Below are 25,656 nucleotides of genomic sequence, written 5' to 3' on the forward strand. Positions count from 1 at the left end.
GTACTTGGTGGCTTGTTCACAAATGTTACTGTATTGTTACTGTAAGCGTTATCTAGACAATGCGGTCTCTCTAAGAAACTTTCAATTTATTCAGAAATTGTTTAAACAGTCAATAAGTGGATAAATCACTACTTACTGCTTGCAGGAATATACTTGCCACTTTCTTCAGCTTAAGACGCTGAGCGAAGCTTGCTTGAAATGGGCCGAACAAACGAACGATCTTGAATTAAATTGTTGTGGTATCGGATTATAAACATCAACCATGACTGTGGACATTTTTTATCTGTGAGAAGGGTAGACAAGTCTCCTGAACAGCCTGGAACATGAAGCGTGTCCAGGCGAGCAGCTTGTTTTAATGATTCGCTCCATTTCCGCCTGACAATGAACATGTTTGGACCGATGCAAATGTTGGGGGCGTGCATATAAATGATCCCCAATGCTTGCGTCACTGTTGGGTTTATGTTGAGAAGCACTTTTTTCCCCGTGGAGTTTTGGATTCACAAGATTTACATAAGAAGGCAATGATGTTTGAGACTCACAGTATATGATGTCCATGTACTGAACTCTTATTTCACCATGGCATATTTCACCTTTAAAGGGGTGATGAATTGAGAAATCAACTTTCCGTTGAACTTTTGATATATAAAAGGTCATTAAGCATATCCTGTAAGTTTCAGAGCTGAAAACTTCCTTTTTAGTCAAAGAAAAGCTTTTATAGACACCAGGCTCAGAAAAAGATCGTGAGCTTCATTCTTACATCATAGCGCTACGAAACACCACCTCTACAGAACGTGTAATTTAGTAGCCCCGCCCACCGACTTATAGAGCTGTTTGGATCATAGACATCTATATGATCTATATGATGTCTATGGTTCGCATCACTAGCCAGCAGCAATAAACGTGAAGAAGATAGCAGATAGCAAGATATTGTGGAAAAACACAGTCGCTCCATAAGCTTCCATCGGATCATAATATTAGGAATGTGTGATACTTTCCTTTATTTTTAAGGACGTTCCAGCTCACATGGGGAAGATCATAGACGTGTGTTCGCTTCATTTCACTGCAGAATCGTTTGTGAACATGCCTCGAGTGCTGGATTTGCAGACACAATGTTGTGCCTTCTACTTTGGATCCATCAGGAATGGTGCAACAAACTTATGTGAGTAAAACGTCTTTTTTATGTGTAATAGTACTAGTCCCGGGGATGTACCAGACCAAAACGTACGGCCTTCGCAGAAATTCTTTCTTGATTTGGGCGTGCATGTGTGTGAGCGAGTGGTTTGCTCGGGCCATACAGTAACGGATGGATGAGAAATAAATCATTGTGTTTGTTTGTTAAAGACAAGTTGCTGTTGCCACTTTCAAAATAATCTCTCCCTCATATGAACTGAACTGACAGGGGCATAGATATGACAACGGAGCTGAAGGTCATTAGATATGCAAATATTATCCAATCCTAGCCGTGGGCGTTTACTTCCAAGTCTCCAGTGTGGCACGCCCATCAAAACCCAGCTTTTTGGAGAGAGCCTCAAAACCAGTGTAGAAAATAGCCTATTACTTATTAGTTATGATGTTTTTGAATGTAAAAACCACACGAACGTCATTAGTTGACCTCAGACAATAGTATAAAAAAGAAAAAAAGCCAGTTAATTACACCTTTAATATGTTTATACTTGCAGATAAAATAGTCTAATATTTAATGCCATAAAAGTCAACTTCACCCAAAAATGGAAATGTCATCATTTATGCACCCACTTGTTGTTCCAATACTGTATGTATTTTCTTCTTTTGTTGAACACAAAATATTTTGAACAGTTGCTGGTCCCCATTGACTTCCATAGCCTTTAGAAAAAAAATATTATAGAAGTCAATGTGGACCAGAAACGGTTTATCTGTTCATAATCTTCAAAATATCTTCTTCTGTGTTCATACAAGAAATAAATGAATACAGGTTTGAAACAACTTGAGGGATTCAAATGCTAAATTACAACTTCATAATTACTAATGTGTAATTAGAAATATATTTAATGACATAAGTTGCAACAGAAATCACATTATATTTTACCATAAAGCTTGTCAGCACACTCAGCAGCACACTTAAACCATATTTCAAAGACAATAGAAGTAATAATTACGTCCTGAGACGATCTGACAGAGCTGTATATTTATTTGATAGATGGCCTCCCTTTACCTTTGAATCCTTGCCCCTAAACTCTCTGCACATCCCTGGCCTGTATACATCGGATTGATTTTAATATGAAGTGTTCACCAGGCACTAGGAGAATACAAGTATTGGATTGGGACTCGGATTGGATGTGAAAATATCCCATTACAAAAATAAAACAACACAAATATTGCAAAATATGAAATTACAAAGAAGATCACAGTTTTTTTCCCCATTGACTGTTAACAGGCACCCTAAAGCGTGCAGTGGGTTTAGTGGGGGTTAACTGAGAATGAATGGGGGAATTTCAAGTGAGAGGAGGCATGCCTCCATCGTGCTATGATATTGGTTATGGCTGGATATGGTTGGTTCATGCAATATATCACCACCACCATTGTGCTTTCAACTCGATCTGAATGAACAAAATGATGGTGTTAATGGGAAGACTAATAAAAAAGTAAGTAAATAACTCAGCCTCTTATCATCTATCACCACTTTATTGGCATGCCAAAATCAAACCTGAAATGGCCTGATGATTGTGGTGTTTTTTGTTTTTTTAGTGAGCAAGCATCAATTAATTTGTGCTGTTTACAGACTTTATGAGCTGAACATCAGTTCACAAATAAAATATATTGTTAAAATTGTTTAGTTATTAAATTTGGAATAAATGTAAAAAGACTTAAAAACACTAATTAGATGAGATTTACTTTGTTTCAATAAAAAGAACATTAATCACATAGTAGGCTATAATTAATAAATACAAAATAGAATTGTATTTGGTTTCTCTTTTATTATAATATTTATTTAACTAGGACAATGTGACAATATTAAGTGTAACTAGGACATGAATTGATATTTGATTTATTAAAAATATGTGTAATTTTAGAACACCACTGCATGCCATTCGGATCGGAGGCACAATAAACTTCGAGACATAATCAGAATAACATAATTAAACATAATTACATAATTAACATAAATAAAAACATTAGGCCTACATTCAGTTTCTTAAGTAGGCCTAGATTATTTTAAAGTGTATTATTTCTTTTCACAAGGGTCTCAAGATTAGATATTCATTTTTTCAAGCAAAGTTGCAAAATACAAAAATTGCTGGGAGACACTATAGTTTGGTTTTAAATCTACACTGACAAAAAAGTAACAAGGTAGTAGCTCTCTCTTTATTTTCTGTAATACATATAGCCTACCATGGCAATATTTTTTAAAATTTGATTTACTATAATGACATGTTATAAATAACATCTCGGATGAACGTGGTAAACATTTACAACCATATTCATCAAAATACACCAAGAGTGCAAGCGATGAGTGAATAACAGTGTATGTGCGGACAAAATATTACACCATAAGTATTTATCTTTTCACATAACACAAATATAGGGCCTAGATTCAATACTGTGCAATGCTGCCACCATGTGGTGAGTGCTGCTGGGGCGCTCGCATTTAAATGACAACTTTTGAAATTTATGAGGACAGGCCATTATGTATATATATATATATATATATATATATATATATATATATATATATATATATATATATATATATATATATATATATATATATATATATATATATATATATATATATATATATATATATATACACACACTCACCTAAAGGATTATTAGGAACACCCGTTCAATTTCTCATTAATGCAATTATCTAATCAACCAATTACATTGCAGTTGCTTCAATGCATTTAGGGGTGTGGTACTGGTCAAGACAATCTCCTGAACTCCAAACTGAATGCGGATGGTCTACAACAGCAGAAGACCCCAACGGGTACCACTCATTTCCATTACAAATAGGAAAAAGATGCTAAAATTTGCACAAGCTCACCAAAATTGGACAGTTGAAGACTGGAAAAATGTTGCCTGGTCTGATGAGTCTCGATTTCTGTTGAGACATTCAGATGGTAGAGTCAGAATTTGATGTAAACAGAATGAGAACATGGATCCATCATGCCTTGTTACCACTGTGCAGATTGGTGGTGGTGGTGTAATGGTGTGGGGGCATTGTTTCTGATCATGTCCATCCCTTTATGACCACCATATACCCATCTGTACTGAGATCTGGTGACTGTGGGGGCCATTTTAGTACATTAAACTAAACTATCATGTTCACGAAACCAGTTTGAAATTATTTGAGCTTTGTGACATGGTGCATTATCCTGCTGAAAGTAGCCATCAGAGGATGGGTCAAAAAATCTTAAACAGTCGCTGCAGCAGCAGTGTTTATTCCTTCTTTGTAAACACATTTCATTTCATTATAATTTTCAAAACGATCTTTCAATCTTCAGAAGAGAAGTGAATCTAACAGACACTGTGATTGGCTGTTTGCTGCATGTGTCACACTTTCAGGTGCATGGGCTTTGGATTAAACCTGAGTTGACAGAGAAAGTTTATACCGAGCTTTGAGAAACGGTTGAACTTGATCTAAACCAGGTTGGATTTATCTAGATTTGTCAACTCTAAACCTACTCTGAAACTCTGAGTTTTTTCAGCTAGCTTAATGCAACAGGCCTCTGGCCTACTGCAGTATTTATTTTTATTTTTTGTGGAGGTGAAGTTTTGCTGGCCTACAGTGTCATTAAAATCAGACATCAGGCCTATAATAATATGGTAAATCTCTAGATCATTATAATATAATTTTAGCATTGTAATTTTATTCTCAAAGTTACAGAATTACTGAGGATTTTACATGTTAAACTGCAAACTTTATTAATTTTCTTTACAAACATGTCCAGTAGAGGGCGTAACTTTATTATTTAGAGGTGTTAATAAAAATAGTATAGACGTTCTCTTACATGTTGTTTTCTGGTTTGAGCAAAATATGATTACATTTTAGGCTAAAAGTGAGCCTATCTTAATAGAAGATATGTTATAAATAAAGCGTAGACTACTTAAAACAGCATTTAATCAAAACATGGATAGCCCTACATTTTCCAGCCAAGACGTAAATAGGGCTACGTTTTAGTACTGTCCAATGTAACGGCTAAATATATTGAAACCATATATTAAAAAAAATGTTTTATGATGCAAAAACTCAAATGGAACGCATGGAATAGCAATACACAGTCTTACAAATAAAACCTAATCGAAATAAAACGTAATAAACAGATTCATTGACCACACTATATGACGTATTTACGCCAGGACGTAAATGAATCTCTGATTTTTTTTTTATAACCGGTTATTTGAAACGAATCGTTCGAAAGAGCCGACTCGTGTCAACGAGTTGAACTTTTCATTTCATATTTGAGTTGAGAGGCGTGGCTTGTTTTGACTGAAAACCTAGTCTACCAATCAGCGGCCAGACAAGAACCTCATATACGGATCCCAAACCAATCAGCTGAGTGAAAGGCGGGGCGTGACGCTCGTCTGCTGTGTGCAGTGAGGGAATCATACAGCTTGTTCGCTAGAAGGAAGTGCATCTGAAGTGGCACTGGATTTATTTTGATGCACATGAGCATTCATCTCTTCGGATACAATTACGTAATTCACGACATCAGCACAGAGGGGTTTAGCCCGGGTGTATGCATCTCCCCGGTACATCTGGAGCTGTAGAGGCTGTTTTCACCAGAGCAGCGTGGGTTAAGGTGGGCCTTGCCCGGATATCTGTCTGACAAGCGAACCAAAACCGATCCGGTACCCGCCTCAAGATAACCTGCATAGTTAATCCTCCAGACACTGCACTCGGAGACCGTTTGGACTATAACACACACTAGTCAAATGGGTAAGTAAGGCGAGACATGAAGATTTCCAGATATCTGATAGAGAATATGAACTCTTGATTAGTATTAGACATTTACAAACGCATTAACTTACACATGATAAAGTGTATGAGTAGCTCATGCAGTAACTGATGTTTTGAGCCCATGTTCAAGGCGTCACATTATGTGATTTGGGCACAGTATGCAGAAACTCACCCTTCAGGGAGGCTGTGATGTAACGTTTCCATAGAATATTTACAAATGCACAACAGGACAACACTTGCTCATCATCCTGCATCCTTCATTTTTGGGCTAATTATATTCATCTGTCTTGGTGAGATGATCACTGAAAACAGCTAATGGGAGGAGTATTTAAATCAGCTGAGAATCTGTGTTCATCCGTGCTGCCAGGAAATGAAGTTCATATTTCTTAGACATCCCCAGTGCATCCCAGTGTTGTGTGATTGACAGCCTGTGATGTAATACTTGACACAAATATGTGAACTAGATAAATAGCCCTCGTCTGGCTGCTCCTCAGTGCATGTTCAAATTATTAGAATGAATAGTTTGGATCATGCAATAACAAGACGGTGAGTCTGCAGAGGTCACATATAAGCAGATATACGCTGAATATTGTGCTCAAGGGATGGGCTGCGGTGTGTGTTGTTGGGACAGTGATTCCCAACCTTTTTTTCTTATGTTCTCCAACAGCCCCATCAGTAAGGCTCAAGTATACGTTTTGTGATGGCAGATCAGAATGTGAATTAATATTATACTCAATCATTTAGCATTATCATTAATATTATAGAAAGAAGAATCAACATTGTGAGTGGAAAAAAGACACACGGTACCATGTTTGCCATCCACACAAATTGATAGGGCTTAAGCACAATACACACATTATTTTATTTTCTTTACTTAAAATTCTGTCATTTATTCTCCCTTCTGTCCCTTAAATCTGAATTTCTTCTGCAGAACAAAAAAGATGTTTTGAAGAATGCTGGTTTTAACAGCAACAGCAACAGAACAGTTCTGTTAATGGTCAGCAACAGAACACTGAGGCATTTGTCAAAATATCTTTATTTCTTAAAAGCCATACAGGTTTGGAACAAATGAGAGGGAGTAAAAGATGACTGACTTTTTATTTTCTCTTTAAAGTTGATATGAAACGAAAGTTGCGCCAGACTGTAATACCACATCATGATGTTTCTGTCAGGGAAAATGCCTGAAAAATCTTTTAAATTTTTTATTTTTGTTACAGATTTGCGAAGTAAAAACAAAAAGTATAAAATGCATGGCTGAATCATTCACAATAATACAAGTAACATGCATTAAGAAAAAAATAGGATCAATTTTGATTCCATGCCGACTTCATATTCAGCCTGTAAAAAAGCAGCCAGAGCGGCACGTATGGGTCTGTTTCTGACAAGTCCTTAAGAAAAAATGACAAAGCTAAACCAGAGTATCTGCGTACACATCTCTTTTGTTTCAGCTCATTTTTGGAATATCCTAAAGCCATTTCACCTTATTAATATTGCACATACAGATAAGAAAACCCATGTGCTCCTACTTGTGGTTGTGTAAAGCAAGCAAATCAGATTGAAAAATATTGCATAATATTACCCTACAGTAATTGATTTATTTTGCTTGCATGCTAATATTTCTACCCAGTGTGATAGTTATTGCAGTATATACACACCCCTAAACCACAATTGTGTGTTTGCTGAATTCAATAACTTTACATGCAATTTCTTTATATTATAATTATAACATAAGACAGCTTTTTGGTGACACTTTAAAATAAGGTTTAATTAGTTAAATACTTCAGTTAACTAAGAATTAACAACACTTCTACAGCATGTGTTAATCTTACTTAAAGGGTTAGTTCACCCAAAAATGAAAATGATCCCCTAATTTACTCACCCTTAAGAAATCCTAGGTGTATATGGCATTCTTCTTTCAGACGAATACAAACAGAGTTATATTAAAAATGCCCTGCTAACCCAAGCTTTATAATGGTAGTGAATGGCAGCCCAAAATTTGAAGCCAAATACAGTATATCCATCCATTATAAAAGTACTCCATTCTTCACAAAGAAGACACCCATCTTGGGTAGAAAGAAAATTGCATAAAATATTATAAAAAGCATTTTTTTTATGGAATTTGGAGAATTAATCCTTAGTAGTTTTGTGGTTATGATATACAAGAGTATGATTTAGTTTGTTTGCTGCTGAAAGTCTTGAGAATCTTTTCCCCTACACTAAATATGCAGTAGTAGACACTGGTGATTTGATATTAGACCTGACTCCTTTTCTCTGTTGGCCTTTCTCTCTACATAATTTGTTGTAGTCTTAAAGGGATGGTTCCGTGATTTTTTTCTAGGCTTGGTTGTGTTTATTGGGCACAGTATAACATGTCTTAATACTTCTTTTTTTTCTTTTTTTAAACGCTGTATTTTTCTTATATTTTACCTTTATTCCTCGTGCTGTCTTCACTGTCCTTTGAACGGCTCGTTTGCTTCCTGCTTCTATGAAGCCCATCACACGCAATGGTCTTAGATTGGTTAGATGGCCAAATGTAGTTTCCTGTATTTTTATTGGCTGAAGTGCCAAGCACAGTTTGTCCGGAAATGCCACGCCCCTTACCATTACGGGCAGAAGTCACATCTGCGGTGACTAGCAAGGGTTTATGATGTAACCAACCCTGGAAGAATCTTGTTGTAGTCCAAACCGGCCATTTTTGTAGGCAATAACTCACATAACTTTAAAAGACAATATCTCTGTTTGCATTGAACTTTCAGCGCTGTAACTTTGCAGATACTGTTTATGCTCAAGCTGGACTTTACACACTAACTAAAGTTAAAAAAGTGAAATCGCACGCAACCACCCCTTTAATAGAACAAAGGCTTCACTTGCTTTGTCCATCCATAGAGTGACAAGTGTATTGTAGAATCACCATTCACACTTTAAATGGCTAAATGTTGCTTCTTTTCTGGCTTTGTCATATTAGTTGAGCTTTTAAAGATGTTCATGTCTTTCTTTCTTCAGTCAAAAAGAAATGAGTTTTTTTTAAGAAAAACATTCCAGGATTTTTTTCCACATAATGGACTATGGCAACCAACAGGTTGAAAGTCCAAATCAATGCAGTTTCAAAGGAAGGGCTACAGAGGCTCTGCATGATACCAGACGAGGAATAGGGTCTTATCTATCCAAACCATTGGTCATTTTCCAAATTTATTTAACATTTTATAGTAGTGCTGTCAAGGTTAGCGCGTGCAATGAATTTAAAGTCCTTAACGCGTTTAAAAAGAAAAACGCAAATAAATTACAGAATTACGTAAAGCTGTGTCATTAACGTAATTTTCGTAACGCAGTTAGATGATCTATAGAAGTTTATCACAATCACACTGAGCACCTACAGCACCTGTAACCCTGGTAGGAGGAAATATCCATTCTAACTCTTTATCTCGATTCTGCTTCCCTGTTTGTGAGGACATTTAAAGCCGTTAAACTAGGGCTGGGCGATATGGCCAAAAAATTATCACGATATAATTTTCCATATCAGTCGATATGGATAAATATCACAGTAAATGCAAAATCTTTATTTTCTTTAAAGTTTGAAGGCATATTTTTGCTCCCGAGTGAAAGCTGTAGAAAACAGACAGTTAACTGTGGTTTTAAACTGTCCTTTTTTGTCAAAACATGACAAACTTACCAAACAGGTGAACGATTAAATAACAACTGAGGTAGATTTATTTATTAAAATCATAACTGTGGTCAGCTTTTTTTACACTATATATCAATAATATCATTTTATATACTTAAAGGGTTAGTTCAGCCAAAAATGAAATTGATGTCATTAATGACTCACCCTAATATTGTTCCACACCCGTAAGACTTCTATTCAATTTCAGAACACAGTTTAAGATATTTTATATTTAGTCCGACAGCGTATCTAAGTGTATGCACACTATACTGTCAATGTCCAGAAAGGGAATAAAAGCATCATCAATGTAGTCCATATGTGACATCAGTTTCAGTCAATCTCATGTCAATCTTGAGTACCTATAGAGTAGTATTGCATCCTTTATATCTGCGAAAAGTCTTTAGTTTTATTTAGGGCAGGGACTTTAACGCGTTAATTAAGATTTATTAATTACGTGACTTTAACGCGTTAATTAATTACGCAAACCCGGAACGTTTTTCAATGAATGAGTTTCGACGGACCGATTATACTGGAACACCAACTAGCGCCGCTCCGGAGTCACGACAACAACAAACCATGGATGCGTCTCAATCAGCTCCCTAGTTCAATAGTCAGGGCACGGATCAGGGAGTCAGCCCATTGACTTATGTCCTGATCAGTGCCCTGACTAGTGAACTAGGGAGCTGATGAGACGCAGGGCATGAGTGAACATGAACGAAGAAGCTGATGAGACTGCTTTGCTTGGCCCCGTGGATGGGAAATTTTGTTTTAAAAAACGAAAGAATGGAAGCGTCGACAAGAGCAGGGTTGTGTGCAAGCTATACAACGAGGAATTTGCGTATCACTGCAGCACATCGAGCCTCAAATATCACAAATATACTTTTGCTATACTTAATGGCAAACATTGCGCTGGTCTGCTGGACTGAAATAAATAAACAATATTTTGTTGATTAAGCTTATGTATTCAGTCATTATTCAATGGTACTAAAAATACATGTGAAAAATTACTTCTCATTGTTCTCAGGTCAAATATTTATATGCAATTAAAATGCGATTAATTTCGATTAATTAATTACAAAGCCTCTAATTAATTAGATTAATTTTTTTAATCGAGTCCCGGCCCTAGTTTTATTATATTTATAAAAGAAATATGGGCTGTTCCGAGTCTTTCCGGAAAAAAAACGAGCGCCTGGAGGCGTATCGTGTGGGCGGAGCTAAAGAATGACGAGAGCGCACAAAGCGGTGACGTCCTCAAGTGTGGAGAAGAAAACGCTACCCTAATAAACCATGGCTATCAATCATATTCAACTAATACATATGTAATCCAGAATCAGATCCGGAGGCTGAAATAAATTGAATGGGAGAAACAGCAACAGCAGGACGTCCGTCTCTGTGGTCTGTACTGTATTTAGTGGCCTGTCAACATTTGTGTGTGTTTACTCGCAGTTTATTAGGACATGATTCGGTTTATGGACTATTGTATTCGACTAAACCTTAGCAGTAGCAAGCAAAACGGTTTTGCATGTCAGACTAGTGTAACGTTATACAGAGAACAACAATGGAGTAACCGTTAGCGCATTTGAATAAAGAAGCACGCTTTGTGAGAACCTCCCCTAGGTTTATGTTTGGGTGGTTTTACAATAAACAAACTGACACCTATAGTGGTCAGCTAAACAAATGTATTTAAACACACGGCATACATCGCATGCTCCATTGATAAATTAAAGGGGGGGTGAAACACTCAGTTTCAGTCAGTGTCATGTCAATCTTGAGTACCTATAGAGTAGCATTGCATCCTGCATATCTCCGAAAAGTCTTTATTTTTTTAATAATTATATAAGAAAGATGCGCTGTTCCGAGTCTTTCCGAAAAAAGCCGAGCGGGTGGGGGCGTGTCGTGTGAGCGGAGCTAAATAATGACGTGTGCTCGCTGCTGCTATGTTGTGTTGAGTGCGTCGTAAAGCTGTGTCAACAGCTGGAAAAAAACTTTATTCAAAATAAAAATATGGCTTTTAATCAGATACAGCCATACATCTATGATCCGGAATCAGACCCAGAGGCTGCAGTTGAACAGGAGCAGCAGCAAACACGACTAGAGCAGGACGTCTGTATGTGGTACAAGTTATACACTAACTATATAATATGCTTAGCGGCTTGTGTTATTTACATATTTATACTTGAATTATATCGTCGTATTTTTGTCTTTGAAGGTGTACATGTGGGAAGTGCAGTTGTGCACGTGTGTTTGTGTGTTTACGCGTGGTTTGTGTAGACAGTAAGCGGACTAAAAAAAACACAGACATTTGAAGCAGTCTCACTCACCCTTCTAACGTTGGGACTGCTCCATCATTCAGCATTAGGCGATTGGGAAAATCCGGCGTCGAGCTGGGCCTTGTTTATGAAACAGTCGGCACCGAAATGCAGCGAACAGATATAAACATTCGCGCAACTCAGTTGCTGATCCGGAAAAGCAAATTACATCCACTGTTGCCTTAACGCGGGGTTTTGGCGAATCTGTGCAGGACTGTCTTGGTCTGGCAACCAAAAACGCACTTTTTTGGTGACATTGTTAGTTGTGAAAATCACCTGTGCAGCAGCCTACAAGCCAGCGCTTTGATGGGCGTAGGCTGTTACTTTCGCTCTCTCCCTCTCTCTCTCTCACGCGCTTCCGGTAGAATTGTCCGTAAGGCCCTTACAAGGAAATTCTGCCCCCATTAACGTCAATGGGGACACATGATCTCAAAAAACTTGCCGAAACTTATGACTAACCGGAAGTAGTATTTTTGACAAAGAAATAATCCCATCAAACGTCCACCTTAAGTTTTGAAACTTTGTCTATGTTTAGTATGGGATTCCAAGTCTTTAACAGTGTAAAAAGATCAGTATGCATGAAACAGCATTTCACCCCCCCTTTAACTATACACGATCGTGTCGTTTACTGATGTTTACTCACGCGACGATAGCCAACAACAAACATTTGAAGCAGTTTTACTCACCGGCTGCTTCCAAAGCAGGACCGAACCTTTATCTCTGGGACCGCTCCGTCAAAAACACACTTCTTTGGTATGATTTGGTGAAGTCCTGTGACAGCAGTGACCGTGGAGATCCGCGATGTTGTGAAGCTTCCCGTCATTTCTGCGTTCAAATCGGTTCAAATGCAGCGCTGCCTTCCCGGAATGCTGTGCTGAAGCGTTGAAGTCGCTTGATGTCACCCATAGGAATAAAGTGCAGCGCGGCGCGGACTATAACGACATAAGTGTTCACGGACGAGTGGATCTGCAGCTGAGAGTGTTTATGGGCGTACATTTGCTCTCTCGCCTCTAGTCACGCGCGCGCACCCTACCGGGAGAAGAGCCCGTACGGCCCATACAAGGACCTTCCGCTCTGTTGACGTCAAGCCGACCCATACTCGAAAAAAACTCTGAAACTTGTGAGAAACCAGAAGGAGTATTTTTGACACAGAAATACTCCATCAAATGTCCAACATTAGTTTTTGAAACGTTGTCTATGTTTAGGATGGGAATCCAAGTCTTTAACAGTGTAAAAAGCTCAGTATGCATGAAACAGCATTTCACCCCCCCCTTTAATTAGAATCTCTTGAAGAATTGAAAATACATTTTGGTCCAAAAATAGCAAAAACTACGACTTTATTTAGCATCGTCTTCTCTTCCACGTTTGTTTTCAGAACTCAAATAAAGATTTAAACGGTCATGAATCAGTGGATTGATTCATGATTCGGATCGCGTGTCAAACTATTGAAAATCACATAACATTGGCGATCCAAATCATGAATCAATACACTGATTCATGGTCGTGAGTGCTGAATTTTCTTCACTATTGCTCATTTTTCTCGCACCACTTTACTCCGATCCTCCAAGCTTTGAAGAAGGACTTTAGAAAGCGAGATTGCTGAGAGATATTACAAAAGAGAAAAAGTCAGAGGACTATTACTGGATAAAAGAAGGGTTATGATCAGGCAAGAGCTTTAGGATCTGTGTTAATTTTAGAAAAGCTTTACAGTGCTGGAGAAAGTCTGAAAACAGATGTGAGGTTTGGATGTTTCTCCCCCTTACATTAGTAACATTGGTTTTGCTATGTTTCACAAAACCAACGTATGGTGTTGTTGCAGTGTTCATAACTGGACAGTTTTGATGTACACATATTTTTTTGTTTTTGTTTTTTGCTTGTCATGGCATTATTTGCTTCGCCTCAGCTACGATATTGAGACAGCCACTCTTGCATTGCGTGTCCCTTTTGGGGTCGGAGCAATGAAGGGAAGGGTGTGTTTGGTTGGGTTGATTTCAAACATCAGAAATGATTTACTGAACCTTTAAGGGCAAAAGCTCCAACATACAGAGCTGCAAACATCCCAGTCATAATCCCCTTTCTCACTAAATGTTTACTGTCTATCCTGTGTATCTTTTTACTGTCCTGGTGAAGCAGGGCTTGACAATAAGTCTTATGTTTAAATCAAGTAAATTGGTAATTCACCTGACAGTGAAACATTTTAAATGTAATTAATTGTGTTCATCTAAAACTGTCCAATGTTCTATCACCTCTACTTAAATCAGCATATTTGTGATATTTACCAAGTTTTATTGATTTTCAGGGATTTTCCCCCTACATTTTCCCCACACCTTTTAAATGCTGCATCTTTCATGTCAAATTCTTAAATTTGATCAATAAATTAAATTAGAATAATAAGACACTAAAAAGCTTTTACCAATCAAATGAAATCAGTAGCAGCAAAATCTATCTTTGTACTTCTGAGGTGACACAGATGCTGCATCTGAAGTGGCATTTAAATGTATTTCAACAGCAAAATTACATGTCAAATATGTGATGACATTTTAAGTAACATTTTCAACATGTACAGATATGAAATGTTGGGGAAAATACAGTGATGCTTTTAAATCTGAAGCTGAACAAATGACTGGGTAATTGAATCATTAGCTGCGTTTCCATTAAGGCTGGCGTACACTGTGCGAATTCGGACGCTCGGGAGGTCGTGAGATATTGCAGACGCTACGAGTCATTTAATTTGATCATCGCATCAAATCAGCTGGTGCACGGCACGACTGTTTGCACCGCAAGCCGGCCGCGATCACATGAGCTTTCGTGTTAAACACAGACACCGGAGCTTTCAATGTTGCTGCTATAGCTTCAGATACAAAAAATAAAGAAAAAATGTGTGCAAATGATTTGTTGAAAAGCAGAGACGGGTACGCCATTCCTTTCAACCTAAACAACCAGAGGGAAAGAGAAGTGTGTGTGTGTGTGTGTGTGTGTGTGTGTGTGTGTGTGTGTGTGTGTGTGTGTGTGTGTGAGAACGCTGTATGTTTGCAGCCACTGAGCTAATAATACTCATAGATTGAGCCTATGTGACGTGCTTGTGCATGATTTAGCAATAGGGGACAGTCATATGCAAAAATCGTGCCGACTCCCTGAACTTTTTAAACATGTTTAAAAATGATCGTAAGGTCGGGAGGTGCTCTTAACATGCTCGGCTCATCTCGTATTTCCTCTGACACTGCGAGCCGCGACCATACGAGCATCCACGATGTCCACTCCATTTCTCCAGAGAAAAAAAATTGTTCGTACGACAGCAGAAATAGCACCGTGTACGCCCGCCTTTACCCTTCAAATTGCGCAAATTGAAATTGCAAATTGAAAAAACGCCCAATGGAAACGCGGCAATTTTGCAAAAACTCCCATATATCGCAGAGAAGTTTTTACGCTCTCATGAGGTGTTTTTTTTCCTGGCATTTTGGATAAGGACATTTTTGCAAAACTGCAATGGAAAAGTTTTCTACTTTTGTCTACTTTTATTTGTGGACTCGGGGAACAAATTATTTTGTTCATTGAATGCCAAATTTTTCTTTTCAAAAGCATTTCTAAAGTCAGTTCATTTTTCCAACAAATGAAATTTATAGCCAAAATAACAAAAGTGAAAAAAACTAAACAAAAAAAAAACATTTCACTCTTCTCTATATGCATCAACCTGGCGTGCGTAAAGTCGATCATTCTTTACAGATGACGGTTTGTTTGAAGAGAAGACGAGACCCGAGTTCTTTATTAAACTCATAAAAGAGAATCGGATTACAGGAATACTGGATTTTAAACACAGAAATGCCACATTATCATGAAGACCTTTGCAGATCTGACGCACACACACCTCATATCCATGCCGCTTAAGTAACTAAGGGCTTTCCTTACCATTAATGCTTGGATAACACACGCCTCCTTCAAATAAAAATAATGGCTAGTGCGGTGGATGGGATATACAAACCTATTAAGTGCCATCATTTTAGAATGATCTATCGCGAGAGGAAAATAATACGTTTTAGTCGCATAACTGTGCCTATGGAAACGTCATTTCGCAATAGTTTTTTATCGACATTTAAGAAATATCGGAAAGGTTTTTCGCAAGTCTGTATTGGAAACGCGGCTATAGACTCACCCAAGTTGTTCAGAAATGCTGAATCATTCAGTAATGATTGAAACACTGTTGTATGTTGCTTGAACATGCAAAACAGTTTAGCTGTGGCATTGTTTGGCTATTTTTGTTGGTGAAACAATGAGCAAAAACAGTATTCCGTATTGTCTAAAATGTAAGTCACTTAATAATAACTAGTTGTTTATTGAACTGCTTTAAAAAACCAATGTCACAGAAAATGTTTGGTTCCCGAAGTTTTGATGCTTCCATAGCTATTCTTTTGTTATTGCTACTAGGGATGGGACGATACACTTAAACTCACGATACGATGCACCTCGATATGCCAGGGTTACGATACGATACGTCACGATACGATATAAAAAAAAAATGTCTTTCCAAATCTGTGATTTTTTTTTTTTTTTTTTACCACCAAAGTAATGTACTTAAACGAAAGGTAGGATTTTTCTCTTTTTTTGCATTTTGGTTCTATGTTGTTTAAAAAAAAGGAGAATTTTTAGAAGTCCGCGACTACATCTTAAACAGGGGTGCCAATAATTGTGGAGGGCACTGTAGGGCTGTCAATCGATTAAAATATTGAATAGCGATTAACTGCATGATTGTCATGAGTTAACTCGCGATTAATCGCAATTTAATCGCACCTTTTTAGCAATTGTAAATGTATCTTAAATTAAGTTTAAATTAAGTTTTTAATATTCTAATCAACATAGGTATGGACAAATATGCATGCTTTATGCAAATGTACATTTATTATTAGTGAAACCATACTTATTCAATAATAATCAATACAGCATGAAGACTAGACATATCAAAGGTCATAGATATGTTTATCTAAGAAATTGTTCATGTCTCTTAAGCCTAAACTTAAAAATAATGAGTAAGTAGTGATTTCTCTTATTTTAATAATATAAAGGGAGTTTTTACACTGGCAGTTTAATCCAGAACAGGGCAAAGTTCGTATGAAAAATTGTTAATGTGTACCAGTGAGCGAACCAGAACCACAATATAGAATATACCTGGAGGAGGTCCATATTACACGAGGAGGAATATAGTGTGGCCCCTTTAAGAGATCCGCATTCCCTATTGAACTGCCGGTATTTTGCGTGTGTGCGCCGAACTGGGCCGTGATTCACGTGGACAGTGTGATGAACACGGACGACTCGGGAGCGCGCTTGTTCAGGACAGTAACCTGTGCATTAGTTTTAGCCGATTGTAATGTATTTAGCTCAATAAAACACGTGTTCTGTAAGGGGTGATGATGTTAATGATTTACCTCAGACATGAGCGAGAGTAAGCTGCAGTGCATCGCGCTCAGACTTCAGAGAATGTGCTCAGTGAAAAAACACACTTTTCTTTCTGGAGTCTTATAAAAGTTAAACAGAAAATATGGTAGCTTATGTAGGCAATAACTGCATTTTTGGTTTAGAATATTAATGCTAATGTCAACCCTTTTCTTTCCCTATTAATGTTTGCTGTTGCATCCTTTGCGTCTGACTGCTCTCACTTTTTCCAACTATGCCTCAGATCAAACAGAAAATGCGCGCTGCGTTTTGTTATGTCTGCCCCATACACACACACGCACACACACACACACACACACACACACACACACACACACATAATACACTAAATTATTTATATACTACGCAAATCATGCAGCAGTGCCATGTATCTTTATTTCACGATCCATTTTTTTCGACCTCCATGCGTTTCGTCACGTTTTGTATCGCGAAATTTTGTCAAACGATATTTCGTCCCATCCCTAATTGCTACTTTGCTTTGATTGGTCAGATGGCCGAGTTTGTTGTGATTGGTCAACTGCTTACAGCGGGCGCCTATAACAAAACCCCTATTACCATATCTGAATTTCAGTTCCAGATTTTTTTTTTTTAGAAGACAACTTTATTTGACATGCAGTTTGATCTTTAAAACTTTGCAGACCTTTTACAATTCACAAACAACTATATTACACACTGCATGAAATGTAATATTTTAAAAAGCATAAGGGGGTGGGGGGGGGGTACTTGATTTTTATTTATTTAATACTTTACCAAGCCTTGTGAAGTTTTTTTTTTTTTTTTAGCTCCTTGAGTATGCTGTGCCTTATAAACACAAGTAATTTATCTTTATATAATTTTGTGCACTTGTAAACTGGTTATTTCCCTTCCATCAGCAGATAACCTAAGCGAAGCCCTGAAGACGCTGAAGCTTTCATCGGCAGACAGCGCTTCAGACAGTGTTGAGGGCTGCTTGGACTGCTTGCTCAAAGCTTTGGCCCACAATAGTAAGTCTGCATATCTTTTATATAGCTTTTAATTTTTATAATTCCTTACATCTGAAATAAAGAATGTTGGCGAAGGGAAGGAACCTTGACTTAAGGTCAGGGCTCATATATATCTTTTATATTCAGATCTGCAAATATGCAGGATTGACTAAAATCCATTTAGTTAATAAGGACCTTGCAGTTTTCTTTTGCTGTGTCATGTTGCTGTGATTTAATGTAGCCAATGATATAAAAAAAAAGAAAAGAAAACATTTTCCCTGCCAAAAGCACAAAATTTGACTGGAAAAGGGTGGGGTTACATTAAATGTTTTACACAACAATAATAGACAATTTTGTAAAATTAGAATAATGGTGTGTCAGTCTTCATGAATGATTGTGCAGAAAATAATAGAAATTAAGTGGTAAATGTGTGTGGACTTTGTGATTTATGTCTGTCAAAAACTAATAAACAGTGACTATACAGACTCAACGAAAACCAAGTAGATTATATGGTTCTACTCATGGATGTTTAGTCTTCTTGAATGCCTTTCCCCCGGTTTCACAGACAAAACTTAAGATAGTCCCAGACTTAAATACATGTTTGAGCTATTTCAACTGAAATTAACTTGCACTGACATACACTATATTGCTAAAAGTATTGGGACACCCCTCCAAAGCATTGCAGGGGTTGCAATCACTTCCATGGCCACAGGTTTATATAAAATGAAGCACCTAGATAGGCAGACATTCGACTAACATTTGTGAAAGAATGGGTCGCTCTCAGGAGCTCAGTGAATTCAAGCATGATAGGTTGCCAATGTCATGGGAAAAAGAAATTTTAATAATTATGGTGAAGCTGGAATTGAAAAACACATGCTAAGTGCCTTTAAATTAAAAGCTTTTATTCTCATCAAGAAAGTCTATTCGGACATGCAGGGTGTGCAATCAGAAAAGACAAAAACCAAAGCCCCTCATTCGTTCTTTTATACACTCATGTCAGTGGGTGAGGGAGGGCTAATAAAACAAAAACACAACAACAAACTCCCTAATTGGTGTTATCTACAGCTGTCCCACCTTAAGTGAAAACAAAACTTTCCAAGAACTTGTTCAAGGCTACAGGCAACGAATACTAGTTCTATTGAGAAGAGTATCAAAGTTTATTAAACAAAAATGTTTAGTGCAGAAAACTAGAATTCCCATTATACTTAACAAAAGCATATCAAAAACACCTTATATGGTTTTATATAGTTTGTTCAAAATTTCCATTACACTACCTGTGCAATAAGTCAATTCATGACATCTCCTACTAAATATTCCACGGTAAGTGTAAGCATTTGGGAACAATAGTAACTTTAGCCAACTTTCTGCAAACTTTGTGTGGCCTTTAGATTAGCTCAAGAACAGTGCATAGAGAGCTTTGTGGAATATGTTTCCATTGCCGAGTAGCTGCATCTAAGCCTTACATCACCAAGTGCAAAGTGTTGGATGCAGTGATGAAAGCACGCTGCCACTGCACTCTAGAGCAGTGGGGGCATGCTCTCTGGAGTGACCAATCACACCTTTTTCTGGCAAACTGATGGACTGGGTTTGGCAGTTGCCAGGAAAACGGTACTTGCCTGACTGCATTGTGCCAATTGTAAAGTTTGGTGGAGGGAGATTATGGTGTGGGTTGTTTTTCAGGGGTTGGGCGTGGCCCCTTAAAAGCTTCTTAAATGTCTTAATTGAACTAAGGCCTTTTCCTGGCTCAATCTAAGCTCTGCCTGTGAAACTGGGCCTTTAAGTGCTTCAGACAAACGTTGAAAGACTTTATCTATCAAACTTGCAAATTCTGTGGCTAGTTTTTCTTCAAGTGGCTATTTCTGCTTATTGTATCAACCTCATAAATCAGTGTTATTTTAGTATTGTTATGCACTGTTATAATATTTATTAATCTTTTAAATTAATTATTTTAAGTATTTTGTTATATATTGGTGCTTTTGTCATATATATATATATATATATATATATATATATATATATATATATATATATATATATATATATATATTATAATATAATATATTATAACTTTTGATTTTAGTTTTGTTTCTTATTTATTTTTAGTAACTTTAGTAACTTTTTTGTGGAAAGTAATATGTTACGTTACTTTTGCATTACATTTGCTTGTTTGTTTTTAATAAAAATATAAATGAATAAATTATTTCCAATTCTATTTTTGGCAAATATAAAGGCCCTTACCACCAAAGGTGCAAATACAAAAGGAAATGTAAATTCACGCCTGTACAGTAGAGGGCGCAGCTCAAACAAACCTTTCAGATGTGCTGCCATTCTGGATTGCAGAAGAATTCGACGCAGGAGAGTAAAGGCTTCAACATACTCCGTAAGAACAGAGAAAAAAGTTCTCCCTCCCAGGGCTGCGAGAACAAAATGACGTCATTTTGTTCTCGCAGCCCTGGTTTGGGAGTTCTCGCAGCTTGTTCTTGACACATCGCCTGAGCAGAACTTTTTTTCTGGCGGGTGTCCGAGAAGTATTGTGTGATTGGTCATACATTTAAAGTGGGCGGGGTTAATGCAGATGATTGGCACCTGATTTTCTCATTAAGTATGTAATGTCCTGGCCAGAATGAACTTTGTTCTTGTTCTTGCCACCTCGAGAAAACAAACAAATTCTTTGTTCTTGCAGAGTATGTTGCAAGCTTTAAGACGTCATTTTGTTCTCGCAGCCCTGGGAGTGAGAACTTTTTTTCTCTGTTCTTGCGGAGTATGTTTAAGCCTTAAGGTTCAACACTTACTTCATCAATTAAAACAAAAAAATGAAACAAATGTGATTGTAACAGTTCAATTTAAGGGAAGGAGGAGGCAGGAACTGGTGAAAAACTGAAAACTTTAATATTAAAATAAACATAAACTTTAGTAAACTAAAACAAAACACCAATATAAAATCCAGACCTGGCCCTCTCTCGTCATTTCCTGTCTTCACTCCTCCTTTTATTTTTCCGGAGCTCCACCGTGGGACTCGAGATCGGTATGACGCTCAGGTTATGCTCATTAAAACTCGTGCGACCGTCCGTTTTCACAGCTTTTGGTCCAGTAGTGGGCGGAACTAATGCTCAAACGACAATCTCATTGGCTGGCGCTAATCTTTTTCTGTCTCTGTTTTGATTACAGCAAATCAGTTCGAGCAAATGCTGTCAGCGATATATATATATTCATGAACTGAGTATCATCAGTGCTTTTTTAAAATTTTTTTATCAGTGTTTTTTTTCATTTTTATTATGATATTACTATATTTTTTTTTTTTTACAGAAACACTAACAATATCTTAAGCACCACCACCAGTCCAAAGTTCAGTTAAATGACAAATATGCATTCATACATGGTTATCAACAGTTTTAGTTTTAATTACTGAAGTTCTATCATTAAATAGCAACAACTATACAACAACTATCTTTATTATCATATCATAATATCATAACAGTCTAATGAAGGATTGACTGATGTTAAAGGGTTAGTTCACCCAAAAATGAAATTGATGTCATTAATGACTCACCCTATTATTGTTCCACACCCGTAAGACCTCCGTTCATCTTCAGAACACAATTTAAGATATTTTATATTTAGTTCGACAGCGTATTTAAGTGTATGCACACTATACTGTCCATGTCCAGAAAGGGAATAAAAACATCATCAAAGTAGTCCATATGTGACATTAGTTAGTTCATTAGAATCTCTTGAAGCATCAAATACATTTTGGTCCAAAAATAACAAAAACTACGACTTTATTCAGCATTGTCTTCTCTTCCGTGTTTGTTTTCAAACCTCAAATAAAGATTCAAACGGTCATGAATCAGCGCATTGATTCATGATTTGGACGGAAACAGCATTTCTTCTCTTCAAACGCGGAAGAGATGACAATGCTGAATAAAATCATAGTTTTTGTTATTTTTGGACCAAAATGTATTTTCGATGCTTCAGGAGATTCTAATTAACCCACTTATGTCACATATGGACTACTTTGATGATGTTTTTATTCCCTTTCTGGACATGGACAGTATAGTGTGCCTACACTTCCATACGCTCTCAAACTAAATATAAAATATCTTAAACTGTTCTGATGATGAACGGAGGTCTTACGGGTGTGGAACGTCATTAGGGTGAGTCGTTAATGACATACGTTTCATTTTGGGGTGAACTAACCCTTTAAGTGTATGTTTAGATATAAAAAACCTGTGCTATTTTACAAAGATAATGCTCAAATAGATGTAATATATATAATATTAATTTATAATTAATAAATACTGTATTAATAATTAATAATACTGTAATTTATAGGTATGATAAAATATTAATGTGTTAGTGTTGCTATAAATGTTTTAATATAAAGATATACAAACCTGTACTAGACTTACGCTGTTAATTACTGTTTTAAATCACTGTCTGTGAAAAGGCTTTATAGATGAACTTACGCGTTTCCATTGCAGAAATATGAACCTGTCAGACCAAATATCTAAACTAGCTGTGATGTTGCATGTGTGCTATCTCAATGATTCTTCAGTCCCTGTAGCACTGCTTGTGACTGAATCTTTAACCTTTGTGTTTGCAGGTCAGATCCTCTCATAGTATTATAGTATTCACTGATGTTCTTCACTCTGTTTTCAGATGTTGAGACTAGTGAAAAGATCCAGGAGATGGGTGTTCTTGCCATGATGCCTGCTCTTCTGTCTGAGCAGAACTCATGTACACCAAAAGTAGCCAACATCATTGCAGAGGTGGCCAAAAATGGTAAGTGCTACTACTTGGATTTCTGACACCTAGTGGTCTGGATGCAGTGTAGGCTTGCTGCGATAGTCGTTGTTACCGGTGTTCAGACACAACACCACTTACATCACTTGTCCACCGTCGTTTATTTTTTTTAATAGTAATAAAATAATTTTGTTTAGTTAGAGAACAGACTAGGGATACACCGATCCGATACTTAGGATCGGTATCTGTTCCGATCCGCCATTATTTGCCGGCTCGGGTATCGGTCAGACAGGACCGATCCAAATTCGATACTGTGCGCATAATATTCTGTTATTGTTAAGCCCCAGTGCCTCACGAAGGCACAAAAACATTATAAAGCATCATCATGATTCGTGCACTATATTATTAATGTTCTAAAGCCATTCCATAGTTTAATGCGAGTACAGATTAATATTTAAGTAATTTAATTCAACTTCACGTCAATCATGCTTCCCTCCGCTGCGGCTCAGTCATTCTCCATTCAGCTTTAAACTGTGTCGAACTGTGAAAACTGTGAAACTTTTTCACAGTTCAACTGTGAAACTCTCTCCAAGATTATTTATTGTTTCTGTTATTATGCTTGATCTGTAGATAACGCTCTATGGTTTCTCATAAAATGACTTTATCTTGCTGGCGTTTATTGCTGTAAATCGTGTTACTTTCTACCGGGCGTCTGTTAGATCACAACACTGCACTAAAGATTATATTGTTCTTCACACACAGTAACTGAAATGTTAAACTGTTAAAAAAAATGGCTTATAAGAATACTGCAGATATACTACACGTCGATATCTAGTTTTGAACTTCTCAATGCAGACGGAGGCACGGAGCGTGGCTTCAAGCGCATCATCCTGCGCATGGGATGTCCTGCGATCCTGCGCTCTATTATAATACTTTTGCGCTATGAAAGCCTTATTAATAGCTTTTCTTGATCTACCCTATCTATAATATGTTACTGCTTCATCAAAAAGATTGACTATACATTTAAAATAAATGTCATTTCTTTGTATATAGGCCCTATTTCTATAAATATATTTACTTGTTTTTCATGAATATGTATTGTGTAACATTTTACCAGATTTACAGCTACACTTATTCACTTTTGTGGTTTCCTTTATTTTCCCCCCACTAAATGTTTAGATTTTATACAAGTATTGTGCACTTGTGATTTTGTAACTTTTGCTTTTTAATTATTCACTAATCAAATTTATTAGTAGGCTATTTTTGTCATATATTGTGATTTAATATATATATATATATATATATATTTTATTTGTTGTTTTTCTTTATAATGAAGTCTGTATTTAGTTGATTGTGTTTAACTCACAAATGAGTGATTTTCAATTCAAACCACACTAAGGTTTAGAAATTCTACATAGAATTTTTAATATCTAATCGGATCAGTTCTGAAAAAATGGTATCGGTGCATCCCTAGAACAGACACTACAAAGAAAAACTGAATGTGTCAGCTTTATACAGCATGAGCTGAACAAGAGTTCAAGACTGACAAGATGATGGCAGAAGATTTGGTTTCAAAGCTAAATGCAAAAACACCTATTTAAGTGAGCTTCCATTGTACTGTTTTGCTATACATAACAAATATATTGAACACACCATTTAAGCCTCTGAATTGGCGCTTATTCTAAACCGAAAGTAAAATGTGCAGAGTAGAGCGAGCTTATTCAGTTCATGCCTATGGAAGCTTAACTCTCAGACTAATTTATTTAAAACACTGTGTGCATTATACTTTCGGTTTAGAATTAGCAATCCAAAAGCCCCAGCCAGTATTACCAGTGTTATCACACACCAATTACCGTTGGGAATATTTCCTAATTTTTCATTCCTCATTCAGCAAAAGATTTCAGTTAACAATGGCATTTTAGAAAAGCACTAAAAGCAGTTGGACAATTATACTTGGGGCCCTATTATACACCCTGTGCAATGTGGCATGATGCAAGTGATTTTTGCTAGTTTCAGCCCGACACTGTTATAATTTTCACGTCCTGTGCCACGTTGTTTCAATAGCAAATGCATTTGGGCCCATTTGTGCACCCATGGGCGTGCTGTTCTGAAATCAAGGTGTGTTAATGCACATTGTTGGCATTTTGCTATTTTGAGGCAACTGAAAACAACTGCAGCATTGACCAACAAAACATGGTTGGTCTAAGTCAACGGTGCAATATTTCTTTTTATTATTTAAAGAACGTTGTTAATAGGAGCTTATAGGTCACTCCACAGCATGCATACACTGCTTATTACACACACGGGGATGCGCAGCAGCACACACATTTTTTTAAATATTAAAAATAACAGGACCCCTCACTGGCGACGTGTTTAGTCTTTCTGCTCGAAAAATAGCTTTAAGCCCTATTTGCACGGGGCTATTATTATCTGGGGACCTCTGGTGATTTGTAATAATTGTAGAGAATGTCTGTAATCTTAATCCCGTGCGAATCGGCCATGTCTGTAATTTGTAAAGTAAAAATTTCCCCGCAAATTACCTACCATATTTCACAGAAGAAGAGTCCCGTGCGAATCGACATCTCTGTGATTTGG

General features: G+C 37.0%; 1 protein-coding gene across 3 annotated transcripts in view; it reads left to right on the forward strand.

The window, feature by feature from the left end:
- Positions 1 to 5,563: 5,563 nt before the first annotated feature.
- The window catches only part of rap1gds1 (RAP1, GTP-GDP dissociation stimulator 1), a 71,190-nt gene continuing 51,097 nt past the window's right edge, over positions 5,564 to 25,656 (forward strand). The window contains exons 1-3 of one of the 3 annotated variants that reach the window (XM_067418729.1): positions 5,564 to 5,920; positions 18,232 to 18,339; positions 22,978 to 23,100. In XM_067418729.1, coding sequence (XP_067274830.1) covers positions 5,917 to 5,920; positions 18,232 to 18,339; positions 22,978 to 23,100 — 235 coding nt within the window. In that variant the 5' untranslated portion in view covers positions 5,564 to 5,916. Of the gene's footprint in view, positions 5,921 to 18,228; positions 18,340 to 22,977; positions 23,101 to 25,656 lie in introns of all 3 variants that reach the window. The other 2 variants (XM_067418661.1, XM_067418780.1) reach the window with 2 other exon arrangements.

This window comes from Pseudorasbora parva, chromosome 1 (assembly GCF_024679245.1).
Source record: "Pseudorasbora parva isolate DD20220531a chromosome 1, ASM2467924v1, whole genome shotgun sequence".
Taxonomy (NCBI): Eukaryota; Metazoa; Chordata; class Actinopteri; order Cypriniformes; family Gobionidae; genus Pseudorasbora; species Pseudorasbora parva.